The 20,457-nt window shown below is 30.0% G+C and overlaps 1 protein-coding gene across 1 annotated transcript; it reads left to right on the plus strand.

The window, feature by feature from the left end:
• The first annotated feature begins 5,883 nt into the window (after positions 1 to 5,883).
• LOC111618040 (carbonyl reductase [NADPH] 1-like) lies at positions 5,884 to 20,015 on the plus strand. The gene is made up of 8 exons (XM_023359459.1): positions 5,884 to 6,609; positions 7,353 to 7,434; positions 7,525 to 7,703; positions 8,240 to 8,352; positions 14,625 to 14,750; positions 14,917 to 15,058; positions 17,204 to 17,267; positions 19,487 to 20,015. The coding sequence occupies exons 1-8, from the start codon at positions 6,589 to 6,591 to the stop codon at positions 19,600 to 19,602; spliced, it is 843 nt and encodes a 280-aa protein (XP_023215227.1). The 5' UTR covers positions 5,884 to 6,588; the 3' UTR covers positions 19,603 to 20,015.
• The last annotated feature ends 442 nt before the right edge of the window (positions 20,016 to 20,457 follow it).

Below are 20,457 nucleotides of genomic sequence, written 5' to 3' on the forward strand. Positions count from 1 at the left end.
GGAGCTTTGGACTCATTTTTTGATTTAATTGCCTTCATATTAGGAGTAGAAGTTAAAACTAAAGAGTTTTGTCGAGTCACGTGATTCGTTGCAAGTTTTTTGTTATGTGAAATATAATAAGTTTGTAAATAATATGTAAGAAAAGAAATAAAGTTTTATACTAAAATTTCTTGTAAACAATAACGAAAGACTTTTTTGGAAGCCATTTTTTATAATTAATAAAACGTTAAGAGGTTAAGGTAAGTTCCTTGACTAAGCTCTTATGGACTAAATGACAGGTATGTCATTATGTCCGTTGCCTATGTATGTCGTTTTGTCCATATAACGTTATAAAAAAACAAAGTTATAAAATAAATACAAAAATGTTATTTTTAATGGAAAAAGTTATTTAAGTGCAACAACAAATTCTTGAGGGTTGAAATAAATGCTACACAAATAGATAAAATAGTGAAAAATTTACCATCTATACAAAAAACTTGTTGCGAGGAAAAAACTCATAACGTATCATTTTTTGTCGTCGGCCATGACACTTGGGCCAATGAGAGGAGTGCGTTCACATTTTGACAGGTTAGTGAAAGCCGCTCGGATAACATGGTGTCATGGTCAGTTGTGAGCTTGAGACCGCCAAATTCGAATTATGTCGCCTATGTCATTTTGTCCGTATTTTCCCTACATGTTTCTGCATATCTGAGTTCTTGAGACATTTTACATTTGCAATTAAATGTTTTATCTTTATTAATACAAAGTTATAAAACATTAAAAAATTTAATAATTAAGAAATAATTTTCAATATTCTACTATTCCAGGAATACAACAAAAAATAATTTATAGGTAGACCTGAAGTTGATCTGTAAATCAGCTCAAAAACGTGTGTGTAATCATTTGTGCTGGAAGGTTGTTTGTTTGATATTAAAAAATTAAGATTTGGATTATAAACCTGATTTTATTTTTTTATTGTCAGTAAAAAAATGATCTCAAAATTTTTACATCTTTGTACTCGGGACCTTCAAACGTCAAGAAATTCAAAAAAATTAGGGTGTTTCCTGTATAGATATTTGTTTGGGGAAACGATTTTGTTTACCTCTAATAATTCCTCTGCTTTTTGTCGAAATTTCTGAAATGTTGCAGGGAGTTTTTGTTCGGGGGATTGATGATGATAAATTTTGGTGTTTAATTAAAGGTTGAGGGGAGAGTTGTATCGTATCTTGAGTAGGGCCGGACTTAAATGACGATTTTACTCATTAGCATTTAAAATTTTTCTTTATAAAACCCATATCTACTCTCAAAATTAAGCTTTTGCCATTTTATAATAGTTATATTATTAAAAAGGTTTTATATTAATATATGCGACATACACGCAGCTTTAAAGGTTTCCTGGAAAGATAAGCAACTCGTTGCTAGATTTTTGTTTTATTTTCATTAGCGGTTACAAACATGAAGTTTTGATTTTCAAAATTTTGAATTCAATTTTAGGAAAGGGTTGGTTCAATATATTTTTATATTAGCTTATTTAACACTCACTATTCATACATTATTAATTTTGCATTAACAAATTAAATGTGTCTTAATTTATTTTCTCAAATTCTTAGCTTTTACAAATTTTTAATTTTGTGATTTGTAGAAAATTTAAACTTTTTTAAACCAATTTTTATATAAATAATTTAATTAATAGAGCTATGAAAATTTATGAAATACACATGTCTGTCAAGACAAGCATTGATACGGACTGATTAATTATTATAGAAACAATTTGAAAAAAAGGTTACCAAATTAACTTACACGTTTTGAAAGTGAATGTATGATAGAAAACTAGGGATTTTTCATTTTTATAATAGATCTTGTGCGTAACTGTTAACAACAAATAATTTTCGCGTATCTCCTACCGATGGGTCACTGTGACCATACATAAAATGTTGATATAAACGAGAAATAATTATGATTTTTTAAAAAATTACCAACAGTGTTTATTATCATGTAGTAATACTAATTATCGTAATAAAAAAGACTATTATAATTAATTAAAGCATACTTTTATGGCACATTGCAAACAAATAGGAAACATTGCATACTGAACCAGACGCATTTGTTTTGCGATCTTTTTTTGAGGGACAACTTGCACATCTCCCTATTTTCACGTCTTGAAGTTACATTGCTTTAAGCATGTTTTTAATAGGAATTCCAAGAATATCTGCTGCCAGAGTAAGTAGTTTCCGACTTACTTTTTATTCTTATTGTTTATTCTTCTCTTCTGTTTTAGATGAAAGGGATGGGGAGTTGATATATGAATCGTATCTGTTTTAGATGTTTTCTTTTTACATTTTTAAAACGTATTAATGTCTTTTTTTCGTCATAAATCATTTTATTGTTTTTACTTTTTTTTTGTAATGGAGAAGTTATTTAACGTATTTTTTAAAAAATATTTAACGTATAATTGTGAAAAATGGACAGTACAACTGAGAAACAAATGGGGCTCGACTGTACCTTTACGCTTTATCATTTAAATTCAATGAATAAATCACTTAGATTAAAAACGTGACTACAATAACACACATTTTAATTCTTAAAACCAATGTATGTACTGTATCAGTTGTGTAATAAATGATGTAAAAGTTGTCCTTATACATTATTAAATTCATCAAGTTCTAAAAAGAGACTTAAATGTGCTATTATATAAATCTTTTAAATTCGTAACTTTTTATCCAAAATTGCAGCGGCGGTCCATATTATTCGAATTTTCGGTTATTTGAGGTACCATCGGTTCATATTAATTCCGACAATCATTCTATTGTATTTAACTTGCGCTCTTTTCAATGTTACTAGTACAAATAATGTACTAGTAGCATTGAAGTAACGTACTGTGTATGCATGAAGTAGACTACCGCATTTTAGATTGACTATATTTTGTAAGATATTTAGTATGCCTACAAAAAGTTAATATTAGACATTCCAAAATAACATTTAAATGGTACAAGTTTTATACCAGTACAAAATTGCAGGGGCTAATTTCATGGACATGTATTTACAAAATATACAATCTGGAAATTTTTAGGTCAATCAAATCAGACGGCCAAATGAACAAGCGCTCCGGGGGGGGGTCCGAGATCAAATCCGGGTTATCCATCCCAATCACTTTCCTTAGTCGTAGGGTATTCTTGAATCTTGATTCACCATATCGGCAATATCAAATGTCCTGAAATTAAACCATAAAGGTAGTTCCAGATTTTGTTTTGACAGGGAACTCCAATCTGATCGAAGTATGTTGTTTTATTTTCATTTTACTTTTAAAAAGATTTAAATTTTATTTAAACATTAGGGATTTTGAATAAAATAGCTGTTGCCATATGACTTCTGAAACGCAAGCTAAATGCTATCGGTAACTAATAGTGTGGAGCTTATTTTCACAATTTGTAAATGTGAACCTCCTATCCTCTATTTCCATTCAAATATATATAGAAAAATTTGTGCCAAAAATCTACTCCATTGGTGAATATTTACTGGTAGCTCAATGTCACTGAAGTTTTATAGGTTCCAAATAGTAAGGATGAGCATATGTCAATTACAAGCTTGAACCACAATGTGTCCATTTTAGTACAACAGTTTGTAAAACTGTAGTTGGTCATATAAAATAAACTCAATAAATAAACACATGACATTCCCACAAAATTAATTTCTGTCATGACTCGCGAATGCCAGCATCATGTAATTAAGCTGATCGTTGGTGCAGTGTTTGAAGTCTATCTGGAATCCACATCATCACCAGAAGTTCCAATCTTTAAGCGATTGCAACATCATTGGCAGTTAATTGATCAACAGAAATATGAAACAGGATTTACAAATAACACAGTATCAACATCATCAAATAAGACATCAAAGATGGTGTTGTTGAGTTTGCTAACAGCAATCTGGAAAACAGTCAGCCGAGAGATAGCTACAGAGAATTCACTGAACTTATTATCTTTCTTGGTTCAATCTCACAGAGGGGGGTCTGATTTATGGCACCTGGAGCCACGTATCATGCACTCTGACTCTCAAAGGTAATTTACAGTTTGAAGGTGTGGATGTTTAGGGGCCAGTTCCACTTAACAAAAAAGAAGAGACGAGACTACAGGGTGTGTGTGTGTGTCTTTGCTGCAAGTGTGTCCTTGAAAGCCTGGATTTCAGCTCCACTGAGTGCTCCTAACAATGACCTTCATCTTCTTCTGAAATCACTTCTTGAATACTCAGCAATAATCAACATGACAATATCCAAGGCAGCATCTCTCAAATTTTCTAAACACTTATGGTATTTGTTGCCAAATTTGGTTGTTTTAGCTTTTTTCGACAATTCTTTGTTTTTGAATATTGTACAGTCTACATGACTATTTAATTTGTATGTAATTGTCCAGAAAAGTGAAAAAAGTCCGGTATACCAAAACAGGTCTTGTATTTTTCATTTGTCATAAATCGCTTTTTATAAACTTTGTGGTCATTGAGCTACCTCTAAATATTAATATATCAAGTTCAAATTTCTTTTGTAGTAATTTGAGACCAGTTGGAATAGTTCTGGAGGGTAGGACCACAAAAAAATAAGCCATTTATTTTTTCCCTATTTTAAGCACCATACTAGTAACTAACAATAAGTATAAATAAGGGAGAAGTAAGTTTTTTGATGATTATTTACGCATACAATCCTTATAGATCAGGCTTACTAGGCCTGAGTAGATAAAACCACTAAACGCTGGTAGTTGGTCACGGGTTCGTGCCGCATTCTACACTCTCTACAATGAGGCACGCCAGGTGGATTTTTCGGATTTTCTTTACTTGTCTAAACCTGCCAATTTCCCCATAGAAAATCCTCCCGGGAGGCACTCATTCTTGACAGTATTGCGTTGCCTTCTGTCATCAATCTAATCCAATCCTTGCAAATCTCACTTTATTTGATATTTCTGGTATTCTTCCCACAAACAAGGTTTTTGCACTGCGAGCATGAGTGTGTAGTTTTATTATCTTGCAAAACATAGTTGGTACTTGTTCCGTTTGCAACCGATGGGCCTTCTTGCTTTCATCCATCAATGTATCGTCAGTTTCTTTCCTTTTCTGAACGTAGTCTTGCCGAAGATCTTCTACCAACTTGCAAGATAAAATCCATGTGAAGAACATTCTTACCAGCTACCATTTGGTAGAGCACGCTGGAGTTTACGAATGCGAGGTCAAAGATTTTATCTGACTGATTCAGAGTACTTTCTTGCCATCTGATTAAGCATATCTAGAATCAGAGAATTCTCGCAATACATTTTGCTGTGCCAGCCTTCTAAAAGTACATACATCCATTTCCATTATCTTCTGAACAGTCAAGCCAAATAGAGTCTATTTTTCTTCAAATTCAGTATTTTTTGCATATAAATGTTTCTTCTTCCTCGACTCCAACCGTGACATAAATGGGAAGATGATGTCGATGCATTATTGTTTGCCAATTACTTGGGGCAGAATTTGCTTGCAAGATATTTCCATTGACTTCAACAGCAACTTCTACATTGAGTTTCATCTCAACTTTCTCTTATTTGAATATTGCCTGGTTCAGATGAACTCTACTCACTTTCATTCTCATCTGTTTCAGATTCGGTGCAATGGATGGAGTCATCTGACTTACTAGACTCATAGTTTAAAAATTCAATGGTATTGAACACTACTTTTTCGGAGTAAAGCCGGTTCAATTCCATCTTATCCAAATCAACTTCTGATATATCTTGAAGAGTTTGAAAAATTGCTAACCGCGATGCAAAGACATTTTTACTGCGCAAATTTCTCAAAGAAACAGAACTTGTATGATGAAGACCGGATATAAGTCTAAACAAAATTGTTCCTGTTTATTTAACGCTACGAAGAAGAACGTCGGCTTATGTCACATAAAAATAATTAATCACTTGAAATGTAAAGCATTAAACAACAACCAAAAAAAAAAAAGTATACAGCTCATAAACTAAACACAGTTTTGCAAACATAATGAGGAGTCATTTTGACCCCTTCGGTCATTTTAAGCAGGTTTACCTGTTTTAAGTCTTTCTGCCTTTATACACGAAAAATCATTGACACTCAAAATAAAAATTGTATTACCTAACCTATCTCATACGAGGGTTAAAATGATCCAAGCGGTCGTCCCAGTGTGTTAAATTAAGTAGCAAATAAATGTGTGACAAGTTTGCCATCTTGTCTTAAAGCGACAATTATTAATGAGTTGTTTTACTAAATTAATATTTTCCGGTTAATACTTCATAAAATAATACAATTGTGCAAAGCATAATAAAATTTCAAATGCTATAGAGTGCTTTATTAAGAAAAAAGCTTTGCGTGTGTCTACGATAACCTTGGCCTCATTTCCTCTTTCAATGTAAAGGTCTTACCTGTTGCCATAACAAAATAATGATATCGGCGCCATTCGTCACACAAAAAGCTTAAACACTTCAGTTATCGAACGGGTAGTAGTTTTCGTTTAAATTTTGCATTTATTATCCATTTTTAATTAATTTGTGTAAAATTTTAAAATAGCGATTTAAGTATCGTTATTGAAAGTTATATTTCTCTAGCGATTTATTAAGAATTTCGATTCAAATGTCAACCAAAGTTGCTGTGGTAAGTTTTTCTAATCCAACGATATATTTCTATTTTATGTGAAAAATGAGCGTATCGCTTTTCAATTAAGCACAAATACTTTATTAAATTGAGAATGTTATTAAATCGTTAACCGAGTTTTAAGTATTATCGCGTATGCATGCAGCATGCTTGGATATAGTCGTGTCGTTTTGCATCGCGCAAAAATTACACGATTTGCGATTAGTAGCGTGTGTTATATTCATATTTAGAACATATAAATAATTAAAAGCGTTTACATTTTTTAGTAGGAGACAGTTAATGACCTTATTAAGTTCGTTAATCAACAATATGAGGTTGCTTTGTCGCAAGTTTGTTACGCGATAGAATTCTCTCCGTATTGCTAAATAAATAATAATAATTGCATAATAAAACTATTTTTAAATATACTTTAAAGAGAAAATCATTTGACATACAAAATATATTCCGTAAGTTAAGAAGAAATAGCGAAAAGTTGCGTTAACGACGTAAATAATGAAATCTTGTTAGCATTAATATTGTATTACCAGCAAAATGTGTTGTTAAGAGACTTAACGTTTAATTATTAAAATTAAAAAGTTGAAAGAATAATTTTTCAGACGTAGTTTATTAATAAACTTAATTGCATTATCACTTAAGTGTTATGATCAATAACTAAGTTTAAATGAATTATATATACTGTAATAAGTAATGCATAACATTCAATTGAATATTTATTAAAAACACTTATAGTGTATGTATCTTAGGTAACAGGTGGAAACAAAGGAATTGGATTTGCAATTGTTAAGGCACTTTGTCAGAAATTTGATGGACACGTTTATCTGACAGGTAAATATTAAAATTTGATAAATTTCATTCTATCTTTATACAAATATTTGTAAAAATGCTATCTACAACTTTATTAATTTTTTACTCCAGCAAGAGATGAACAAAGAGGAAAGGATGCTGTGAATAAACTTGAAAAATTGGGTCTAAAACCGAAATTTCATTTATTGAATATTAGTAATTTGGAAAGTATTCGCCAATTACGCGATTATTTGAAAGAAACCTACGACGGTTTAGACGTTTTGGTAAACAATGCTGGAATTGCTTATAAGGTATCCATTTAATTATAAATATACAAATATTCTGCGATTATAACATTGACCTGATAGTATAATTGTATGAACTTAACTAAAATTATTACAATTAATATACAGTATTAGGCTATGTAGGATTTTATACATACAGTATATTTGTTATATAATACATAATATATTAATTTATTTTAAAATGTTTATGCACATAAATAAATAAATAATTACATCTTGATTTACCTTTGTAGAATCTAACTGATGCTTAATAAAATTAATTAATGGGTAATTTATGTAAAAATGAATTAGTTTATAATAATAAGTAATCAAGTTTATAAATAAATTAACAAGATTAAGTTAATTTTAAAAGAAACATGTTATCAATATAAAATATAATATATTTGGACTATTAATGTTTGATTATTATGTTATACAATAAATATATAACTAATTATTTAGTTGCAATTAAATATATTTAGATTATAACGGTATTAATTAATTGAAATTTACATTGTATAGCTATTAATTGTTGTATATAATGTGAATTGATTTTTTTTCAGATGGCTTCTACAGTTCCTTTCCATGAACAGGCAGAAAATACCATAGCTGTTAACTTTTTCGATACTTTGAACGTTTGCAACGAATTATTTCCGATTCTAAGACCACATTCTAGGTTAGAATGATATTTTACATTATAAATGTTTATTAATATAATATTTTACATTAATATATAAATATAGATCTCCCATAATAATTTATTAAGCTGCAGCTTATGATCAGTAAAAATATCTTTCAAGTAAAAATATAAAAAGCAGGTGTGAAAGTTCATTTCACTATAAAAAATTAATTACGGAAATCATCTGTACAGAAAATGTGGCAAGTAGATTTACCAAGTGATCACAATTAAAGTACTTCTATTCGATGTTGTCTAAAGAGATATTTAGCAGTCCAAATGCAATCAAATTTGGTATGATGACATTTCAGAATATGCAGGAGACATTTCTGTAAAAACAAAAAATTAGTACCATAACTCGCCACTATGGCACTTTTGGCGCTGCAAGCAATAAATATTTTATTTATACTCATAAGACGTTTATATTATACAGAGACCTTATAGATAAAGGAGTATAGTACTGCTCATGTAGTCCCATTCTGAAGGTGTAAATGAATAACAAAAATATACATAATTTATTTTGAGTCAATGTTTACGTCAATATGTTTGCTATTAGTAATAAAAATGCCGTCAAGTAGTTTCAAAAGGTCAAAATACAGGATATTTCATAATATAAGAAACAAGTTCGGGAAATTACTGTGATGGAAATAGTGAAAGTGTAGTAATACTTAGTGTAAAATATCCTTTTATACTCCAAGTTTCTTTCCAGCAATATCAGTAGCTCATGTTATACCAGCATATTATTATCCAAATTAGAGAATAAGGAGTTAGGAAACAATTGGAGGATCGTTAAGAATTAGTCGATGAGGGGTTCTTGAGCAAGGTATGGCAAGAAGTCAAATTTTCTTCGGATACGTGTCAAATCACTGATGAAGGCCACATTGAAAACTTGTAGATACTGACGAAACTTGAAGCATTATCGCGAATTTCACAAAAAATTTTAAATCTGTATCTACAATGGTGTATTCACAATAGTGTGAAACTTGTTCACTATATTATGAAACACCCTTTGAAAGTAGTAGAATAAGTTTATAAGAACTTATTTTTCTTTAAAGATAAGAAAATAACTAGCAGAAATCCGCCGAAAACGAAGGTTTTATTTAATTAAAATACAATCAATCAGCTCATGCGTTTTTTTTCTAAAACATACTGTTTTTTATTACAGATTAAAAAAAAATTAAGTAGTTTAATACAAAACTAAAATTCATTCTTAATTTTATTTTATTATTTAAATAGCGTAAGTGTTCAAAATTATTAATGTTAAAAATTAATGCAAAAAATCATTTAATTAACGCGTAATTATTTAAAAACAGAAGGAATTCAGATTAGGGGATAGGGCCAAAGGTTGTTTTAACGGTTTAAAATAATTAATTGCTAGATGAAACGCGAGCTCCAGACACGTTTCCCCCGTAGACTTAACATTATGTGTTTGCCACTCTGCCACGTCTGAACCACTACACCTTTCTCAAATCTCTTTTCAGTGCTATCATCTACAGGATAAAAGCTTTAATTTGATACCTGATCCATGTTCGTACCCTCAGCCATTCTCTCAAACCAAGCTAGACAGTATTTGAGCTTATCAAATTAATATACAGTATAGATATTCACTTCGTAATATTGCATATTACGAAGTGAATATCTATATATTAATAAAAATATTTTTATTTTTTAACAATACGTCAATGTCATATAATTTATATTGTAATTATAACATTTATCATGTAATATTTTAATCTTTTGCATTTATATTTTAAGAAAATCATTAAAGCATCCTGGATACATAGATATAAAGCATTTTTTCATAAACATAAATAATTTGCCATCACAAAATTAGCAGCAGGAATTTGTTTATATAAATTGTGCTTTGTAAAAAAATATTTTTACCAAGCACAATTTACACCTTTATACTTGATAACATTATTATATTATGAAGAGAAGAAGAGAAAAATCACATTTTTCAATTACAGTCGACCCCCCCCTATAACACTGTTGATAATTCCGTTTTATATGAATTCCATGTTGTATGAGTCACTTAGATTTTACAAATACGTGTGCCGGGCTGTGAACGGCTCACGTATTTGTAAAATCTAAGTGACTCGTACAACATGGAATTCATATAAAACGGAATTATCAACAGTGTTATAGGGGGGTCGACTGTAATGTATGAAAATTTTAATTATGTTTTTGATTGCGAAAGATTTAGAAATAAATATAATTTTATACCTCGAGATATGAATAATGTTTTCCAATACGTTATTGACGATGATAATAACATTATATTTGTTATTTTCAATAAGAACTTCTAAAATTTTTCATTTATTAAATGAAAAAAAATCGATTCTAAGATTATCCGAATTTTCTTCATTCATCAATGTCTATAGATTCGAAAGAGTTAAGACAATAACTTCAAATGTATAATTATGCCTTTCCGATATCATTTCCTAATGTGAAGAAGTGAATAAATTAAAGTATCATAAACACGAAAATTTACAATTATGTAAAAATAATAAAATATTAATAGTCTATAACAAGTTCTCTTTCCAAATAGCACATAATAAACTCAACAGAATTTGTAATCAATATTGAAATATTATTGACATAATATGCTCGAAAACAGATAGCAAACCAATATCAAAATCATTAATCTCATGTAATTACGTTTTAATATTAATGTATTGATAGTTAGTTTAGTGCAAGGGTTCACAACCTTTTTCATGTATCGATGCACGGTACTGACTATTTTTATCGCTATTGGCAGGTTTCCGTTTTAAACAGGTTTTTTTTTTTCATAGAAAATCGCTCCGTTTCGAAGAATTTTTCCGTTTAGGCAGATTTCCATTTTATTCAGGTTTCGTTTTGGAGAGGTTTTATTGTGTATAAATATATATATATATGCAACAGTCTTACATAATTTTTAAAAGGCATCTTCCTAAATTTACTTGGAAACGGAAAAATATGTAAAATTTATAATACTTTTAAATAATTTTTTTATATTTGAAAAGTTTTATCGACTCCCTCTCTCAAACATCGACCTCGTTGGGAAGAACTGGTTTAGAGAATGATTTATGCTTTCTAAAAACTGTAGATTCGAATAATTTCTGAATTTAAAAGTTTTCATTACGCGATTAAAAAAAAAACTTTGAAATAAGGAGAAATTATTTTAAAAATATTTTTGTATATTTCATAATCGTGATCATATTTCATGGTAAAATAATAAAAAATAAATTTAAATGATATATTAAAAACACATTAAAATAATACCAGCCTTGCAAAATAATATCAATAATTACTTCGTATATGAAAGTAGTTCTAAATTTCTTATCCCTCGTATAGTTCAATGTTTCAGGTATTTGAAATAAAAATTTTTCGTATTTTTTCGGTATTTTTGTATACAAAAACAATTGAAGTTATAGACAAAATTCTAAACAGCAAACACATTTTAGTAACCCAAATTTCTTTAGAAAATTGTTTAGAAAAATATTTAACAAATTGTTTAAAATTGTATTATTGTAAAATTGTACAATAATATATAGGGTGTCTCAAAAACAACTATCTATTTCGGTAACAATACATTAAAAAAAAATGCTGTGATGTCATAAAGATATGTAGGGGAAGGTGGGGCAGGATGAGGACGTTAAGGTTTGAAAAGTCATAAGATGGCAACCACTTTAATGAGAACGATAAATTTTTTATTCTCGGCAACTACAACATTTGATAATATATAATACAAGTCGACCCCCTATAACACTGTTGATAATTCCGTTTTATATGAATTCCATGTTGTATGAGTCACTTAGATTTTACAAATACGTGTGCAGGGCTGTGAACGGCTCACGTATTTGTAAAATCTAAGTGACTCATACAACATGGAATTCATATAAAACGGAATTATCAACAGTGTTATAGGGGGGTCGACTGGTATAAAATTTAATTTTTGAAAAATGTTTTTAAAAACAAGAAAATTTAATATTTTAAAATTATACGTAAATGCACCATCTTGCCCCACCCGTGGAGTAAGATGGGAATATTATTTTTATATACAAGAAGGAGAAATTAAAATGGTTAAACTGTCGTTTTCTTCAATATTGGCACAATAACAGTGTGCCCATTTATCACAGCAGCTACATTTATTATTATTTTCCAAATAAATAAATATAAAAGTTTGAACTTACTCGTGTTTACTTTACCAGACGATACTCTCACTTCGCGCATGCTCAGTTTCGCTATTTTTTAAGCAGACGATATTTTTTCGTGGAAAAAATTTTTATTTTGATTGCTATCTCACATTTTATTTCTTGTTACGACAGTATTTAAATTAAAAAAATGTTTTCACAAATAAAATAAAACGTAAAAACATAAATAATAAAGTAATACAGTACTAGTATATACAGTAGTGTATACATTTATTACAGTTAGATATGATTTAAAAGTGGAATATTTCATTTTCTATAAATAGATCATTTTTAAACTTATGATTTTATATATTCGAAAAAATGATATAGAATTATCAATGACAACGAATTTAAAACTAGTTCGCTTCACTATATTGCGGTACCTCTAGCCAGCGGCAGAATTCGTGGCCAACCTTGGGCAAGATGGTACTCCGTCTTACCCCAACGTGCACTTTTCATACTGACTGCAAACACGGGTCAACTTTATTTCAAAACTAAACAATTTCGGTCTTAAAGGTTACTTCGAATACTATAATATCATCATCTAAAAGGTAATGTAAAAGTTCGCAACGATGCTTACTTACTTTTCTTAATTTACATTAGAAACTTTGTAGCGGGCGTAAAATTAGACGAAGTATTGCCGAAACGTGGAAAACTGTCCTACTTCCGAACAAAGAGAGCGATTCGGACGTTCTCACGTCCCGTGATCCCTTTTGAGGTTGACATTTAGTTCCCCAAATAACAGATAGATGAAAGCGCGTTAACCACGAATAAACAGACGTCCCCGTCTTACCCCATGGCCCCATCTTGCACCACCTTCTGTGGCTGTAAGCCATAATGTATGTTTTTGTCCTCCTGACAATTCTTTTTGTTCTTTTTAAGTTATAGAACTTTCTAATCTTCTTAATTCTTCTTTTTAGGAGATGAGGGCTCTTTCTTGGAACCCCAGTACAATGAATACTAGGTTATCTGAGAGCAGACAAGGAGAAAGACACCTCGAGTACCACACCAAAAGGAACTCGAGGTTTTTTTCGCCTTGTATGTTCTCAGAAGAGTTAAAGGTCCCTAATTTTTGCGGCATATACTTTAAAATAAACACATTTTTCATGTTAAGTTAGTTTTTCGTAATTAGAATTCTTTTTAAAATAAATACTGTAATGACTTTCGATACACCGTGTATTATAGTTAACCAATCGTGTTAATTATACAATTAGCATTTAATTTACATAATTTTAATTATATAAAGCAATTTAAAACAAAAAATAGTATTCAAAGAACATTAAAATCATTAAATGCTACATAAATTGAAATTTGTCTTTAAAGAATAAAGTCACAAAAGAGCATCAACACTTCGTCATACGATTCTTTGATGTCTTCAGTTTTATCCACAGAAGAAAATTCTTTTATAAATTAATAATTCCAATAAATAAACATTATTTTATTCAAAAATGGTAGTTAAACTGTTGTTTCGATAGTTTACACGTACGAAATAGATGCAGTCGTGATAAAGTTCATACAAATAATAAATCGATAGTATGATCATTTATATTGTCATCATGATGTCATTAATAATGATGTTGAAATTGCATCAGTGAGGACATTATTACTCATTTCATCAGTCTTACTCGAATATCATCGGCTATGATGCCATCATTGGTACAATTTTCATAATATTTTTAAAGTAATTCGTTAAGGATTAAGTATTATCATTTACTATTAATTAAATTTATTAATTGAATTAAAAAAGAAGAAAAAAAACACATTTTTTACTCTCATATCAAACATATATTTTCCTTTATCTCATGAAATTATCTATAAGTAATACAGAATTTACCACAATATATATATTAGTTTTAATTATTTAACTGTGTATTGTGTTAAATACATCAATTTTATTTATAACAAACATAATAAAATGAATACTAATGATGAAGAATTATAGTAATAAATGTATTTAGCGCTTATTTATTACCATTTTTTGTCATTACCATAATTTCTATGAAAAAATAGAATAAAATAAAATATATTTATAGTTACATACAAATAATTATTAAAAATAGATATACTATTTAACAAATTTGTTTTTTCTTTTTTATTTAGAGTTGTAAACATATCAAGTGTCTATGGAATGTTATCAAAAGTTGGCAACGAAGATATACAGAAGAAATTTTCTTCTCCATATTTAACCAAAGAAGAGTTATGCGTATTAATGAGAAAGTTTGTTCAGTAAGATCTTTAGATTTAAAAGCTTATATTTAATTTTCAAGTTATTAGATTTCTATTTCAAAACTATTATATTGTTTAAATGGTCATTAAATTATTATAAATGGTCATTAAGCAATATAAATATATTTATTCAAACTTTTTTATTTCAATGTAAATTATTATATAGAGATATAAAAGATGGCGTACACGAAAAGAATGGCTGGTCTAATTCAACGTATTGTGTTTCTAAAGTAGGTGTTTCGGCACTTACTTTTATTCAACAAAGAGAATTTGATGAAGATTCTCGTCCCGATTTGGTTGTAAATGCCGTAAGTACTTTTTCTTTTTAATAAAATAGTTTCTTTGAATTATTTATTGTAAAAAAATTGCAAAATTACTTATTGTGTGCATAATACATTGAACTCGCCGTATTGTGCATAATAATTTTGAATACTTCAGCAATAGAATTAAGGATGAAACAGCTTATTGAATCTGTGTATTATTTATGCTCTTTCGCATTTTATATTATTATTTTAAAAGAAAAAAAACATAGAATGTTTGGAAAGGGCATTGCAGAAATAAAAATGGGTTCGACGATTCATCCAATTTCGCACCATTACAGTGATATTGAGGATTCTTTCTCTGGGATTACTTGAAGAAAAGGGCATATCCTAGGCCACAGAGATAGCTACCCAAGCTAATTATGCGAATACAAACCAAGCCACGAGTTAATTGCTACAAAATGGAAGAATTGAGTCAAAATGCTGAAGTACTTTTATGGATCCGTCAGTCAATTGTTGGATGCAGGCATGCATTTTGCAGAAGGATGGAGGAATTTTCAGCACTTCTTATAGTTTTTGGCTTGACTGTCTGTTTGTTTATTTATTCAAAACAAACCATTATATCAGTTTATGTAAAAAAATAAACAAAAAGCTTTCATTGTTTTTTTGTATTTTCCGTACTGTGGGGTAGAAACACACACTGTCATTTCAATTCCCAATATCTCCACAACGATGCTTTTGCGTTCTGATAGTCACAAAATATATTTTTTTACTTAATTTGTTGCATCATACAACCCACACTTTTATTTTTGCAATACCTTTTGCAAACATCCTGTATACAATTTGAAGCTTTGCAGGAAGCGGTCGTCGAACATTACTTAAAATGTTGAAAATAAAAGTCTTAAGTATGTTACGTCAGAGTTCTCAGGCACACATACGCATTCATGCACACATAGGAATACGCGTGGATATGCATTCATGCATGTTCATATGTAAAATTTTTGTTTTGGGTATGCAAAATCATTTACAGTAAGACTCCGCTTAACGCTGATGCGATATAACACGGTCTGCTCAAAGCCTAAAAAAAAAAAAAGCTCAAAATTGAACTGATTCAAATTATCGCGGCATTTCATTGATTCGTATTTAATACGATTATTCCCAAACACGAACCGATCGGCAAAAGATGGCAATTCGTCGTAGCGCTGTACTTTCTTTAAATCTAGCTTATGTTTGTTTGGTGCAATTTTGCATGGATACCATAGGCAATATCGACTTCGCTTGGCAAGAATTAACTGATAAATGCATAAACGAAATGTGGAAGAAGTTATGACTGAAGGTATCCAAGAATTTTCAACGAGAAGAGCCTATCGCTGTAACGTTAGGTCGATCAAATTTGGTCAACCTAATGGATACAGCAGGACTAGATGTAGACGAGCAGGATATTGAGGAGTTACTGCAGGTTTCTGGTCAGAGTCTTACCAACGACGACCTTCGAGAACTGGCAGAACAAGGAATTCATGTGGAACTGGAAAATAGAGATTCTGAAAACGAAGAACCCAAAGAACCCAAATTTCTCTACAGATTTCCTTAGTAAAAGTTTGGTAACGATAACCGAAATCGTTTATCAAATTGTAGCGAATGATCCAGATTTTCAAGGAAGTGCAAAAGCACAACAAGGCATTTCAGATGAGGTCTCCTGCTACCGACATTTACTTAAGGAAAGAAAAAAAAAAGCGAGAAATAAAACTACACGACCAAGAAACAAGAATTTCGAGAAAGCCAAAACCTTCATCACAAAAAAATGAACTTTACCTTTCTGTGTGCATATGTTTATGTTTTATTTAACATATATTATTATACAAATTAATATAAAAATTAAAGTAAAATCTGTTTATTTTTGATCGCGTGTTCCCCTTTACCTATTTACTCTATGTTAAAATGACCTCGTTTAACGCTGTTTCGTTTAGTGTTTTGTCGTCTAGGAACGCATCCCCGCATTAAACGGAGTCTTACTGTATTTTACTCTTAAAACAATAGAAAGTATACTTAATAATGTTTTGGTCGTAATATCATGAAGCCAGTACATTTTCCTTAGTTGAAGTGGACACGGATTTTTCCAATTTATTTTTGTTAAGAATATAATTAAAATTAAAAATAATTATAAATAATTTAAAATTATCTGTACTATTCTAGGTTCATCCGGGAATTGTTGATACAGATATGACAAGTCACAAAGGTGAACTTACTCCAGAACAAGGTAAGTTTATTATACAGGGTGTATCAGAATGACGTTTTAAAAAATTTGGGGGATTGTAGAGGATGAAATTTTGAACGTTTTGATATAAGGAACCTATAGCCGGAAATTTGAACTAAAGTGTCTATAGCGGTAGGAAGTGCTTGACCGCCCTTCACTTTAGTAGCTACCCTTCTGTCCATTGACGTCATATTATTGCTGCGGATGGAAGACTGCAGCAATCTACACTGACAGCAATCTTACACAGCTACAGTGGTCTAACTGAGCCTGTGTACAGGACGTTGTGTACTTAGTGCTTGCCGTCCTTCAGGTCACTCCTTGCATCCACTGGCGCTGTGCTGTAAACACACAACTAGTCAACGGGAGTCCTTTGTGTACGCAACACCTGTAGGAACAGTTCATGAGCTTACGGAGCGCATCTTTACAGCATTTAATACCATCAGAGGGGAGCGTGGCATCTTACAGAGGGTCGGACAAAACATGGTTCGTCGTTGCACATTATGTAACGAAGTTGGTGGTCGTCACATTGAACATTTACTCTAAAGTAGTGCAGCCACTGATTCGATGTACAGTTTGATTGTACTCTACTGTTTTGTCAATAAAACTTGTCATAAATATTGTATTCTGCTGTTTCATTCAGCATTCCGACCGCACAGAACGTGCAAAGTGCTGTAGAAACTTTATATCACATTTCCGATAGAATTCTTTATATCAAAATGTTCAAAATTTCATCCTCTACAATCCCCCAAATTTTTAAAACGTCATTCTGATACATCCTGTATATCTTGATTTCCTTGTTTAATATAACAAAGTCGAATAAAATTAGAATTTTTATAATATTTTACTTAATATTGATATTGCAAAATAATATTTTTTATTTTGTAAATTGATTATTTGAGAATCAATATTTAATAATACTAAAATACTTGACAATCTGTAATATTTCTTTATTCTTTTTCGTTATTTTCATTGCAGTATATTAGTTTAATTAATATTTGAATATGGATATTTACATATCAAACAATAAAAGCAAATATCTACTATGTATATATTCCATTTATTAAAATTCAAATAATAAATAATAAGTATAATTCTACGTATTGAATCCAACTTCCATCTAATGCATTTTGTAAGACGATAATTGTTTAAAATATCAAATTATTCTATAATAAATTCGCAATGGATCGAACTGAATTTATTTTAGTTTTATTTTAATAAAAGTTTTTAAAAATTAAAAGAAAATAGCATATAAATAGTTCGAGTAATTATGGCTTTAAATAAATAAATAAATAAATATATATATATAATTTGATGGTTTGTTAATTATCTAAATTTTTATATTAACCAGAAACAAAAATCTTGTTCTATTCCAAATGGATACTTGTTTCACTTCATGTTTATATAAAGCAGATGAGTTTTATAAAAAATTATAAATAGTGACGAGTAAAAGCTTCATCTCGACCCCACTTGAGATATAACACACGACTTCTCTCTATCTCCCCACCCTCTCGACCACCGCCAAAATGTAATAGCATCAATTCGCCCAATGCACAAAATTTAAGAAATTTTGTGCATTGGGCGAATTTATTCCACATTTTAGCTTAATTCCTGTTTCAAAACGCACAGGAATTATTAAGTTTAAAAGTGGGTGCCCCATATGCACATTAACGTCCATATATACAGAAAAAAATACCGAATTTTTTGCATTTCTCGATGTTTCAACGTCTTCTGAGTCCGAAAATGTTAAAACCTTGGGGTCATTTTTTGGCCGATCGTCATACTTTTCCTCTGTTATATATAATAGTCATAAAAGTAATATACAGTACAATACTGTTTTCTTTTCTTATCTAATCCTTTTGCCCTTTAGTGGACCCTTTGCCATGTTTTTTGAACAATTAAAATACATAGAATGATTTTTATTATTGTTTTTAGTAAAAATAACTTTAATTTATGGAGTAGGAACCATTATGGACCTCGAAATTTTTCCGGATCTTGAGAAGGAGAAGCATGGAAAAATTTCCCTGCTTCTCCTTCCAGATGGTGTGAACTTGTTATATTATTTCATTACAAATTTTGATAAGATATAAAATAAGATTCATTATAAATTATTGAAACAATATTAGTTTAATCAACAAAGATAATCAAATATTTAAGAATTAATTACGAATTTTGAAATTTTATGTTGCTTATTATATTACAGATTACTATTTTCATAAATTTAGGTGCAGAAGCTCCTGTATATCTTGCCTTACTTCCACCAAACGTAGAGAAACCAAGAGGACAATTTGTTTGGAATGACAAAACGATTGTCGATTGGAAACAACTTGCACCTTTATAAGCATGGTAATATCATAAATATTATATCATCTCAATCAAGATAACATTTAATGCTGAAAATTTCATTTTGTTTTACAAATTACAAAAATTGTACATAGTATACATATTACCATTAACTGAATATTATTAATACATATGTAAGCTATATAAGGATAAAATTGCCTTTATTTGAACTAGTATAAAAGGCATAAAATCAAGCAGAACAAACTATAAATACTTTATTAGTCTTGTTATACGGGATGCTATGTAAAGAATGTAAACCAGGGAAACGCTTAATATTGTAAAAAAATGAAATTCTTAAGAATTATTGGCTTCAACGCAGTATTTTTTTTACGAATTGCACCATTGATGTAAGAGAAAGTGGGCAGAAGCTCTCTTTTTTTTTGCTATAATTTTGTATAAACAAAAACAATAAATGTATTCAAATATATTATTGTCAAAACAGACTCTTTAATCGTTCTAAATTGAAAAGAAACCATTGAAACAAAATTGTATGGAACGAAATTAATATAAAAACAATTTTTTGAAAACAATAAACATGCTCTAATATGCTCAATAGAGCAAAATAAGAGTGCACGGTCCACAAAGGTCACAGCGAAACTGTCCTATCCCTGCACAGTGAAAAACAGGTGCATTGTTCATACAATTTGAACATTAAATTTAATCTTCAATGGATAGTTTCTCATAACGTTTATTACACGCATGGCAGAAAAGGATTTGATTGAAGGTGGATAGTTTGGTAAGAGTAGTTTTATCTCGTAACTTACTTTTGCAATTTTTTCTATAGCATAAGTTGCATATTTATGTATAAATAATGGGATGTTTTTATGAATCAATGACGGAAAGCTATCACAGA

This window comes from Centruroides sculpturatus, unplaced genomic scaffold (assembly GCF_000671375.1).
Source record: "Centruroides sculpturatus isolate CEXI.00-Female unplaced genomic scaffold, Cexi_2.0 scaffold47, whole genome shotgun sequence".
NCBI classification, from domain to species: domain Eukaryota; kingdom Metazoa; phylum Arthropoda; class Arachnida; order Scorpiones; family Buthidae; genus Centruroides; species Centruroides sculpturatus.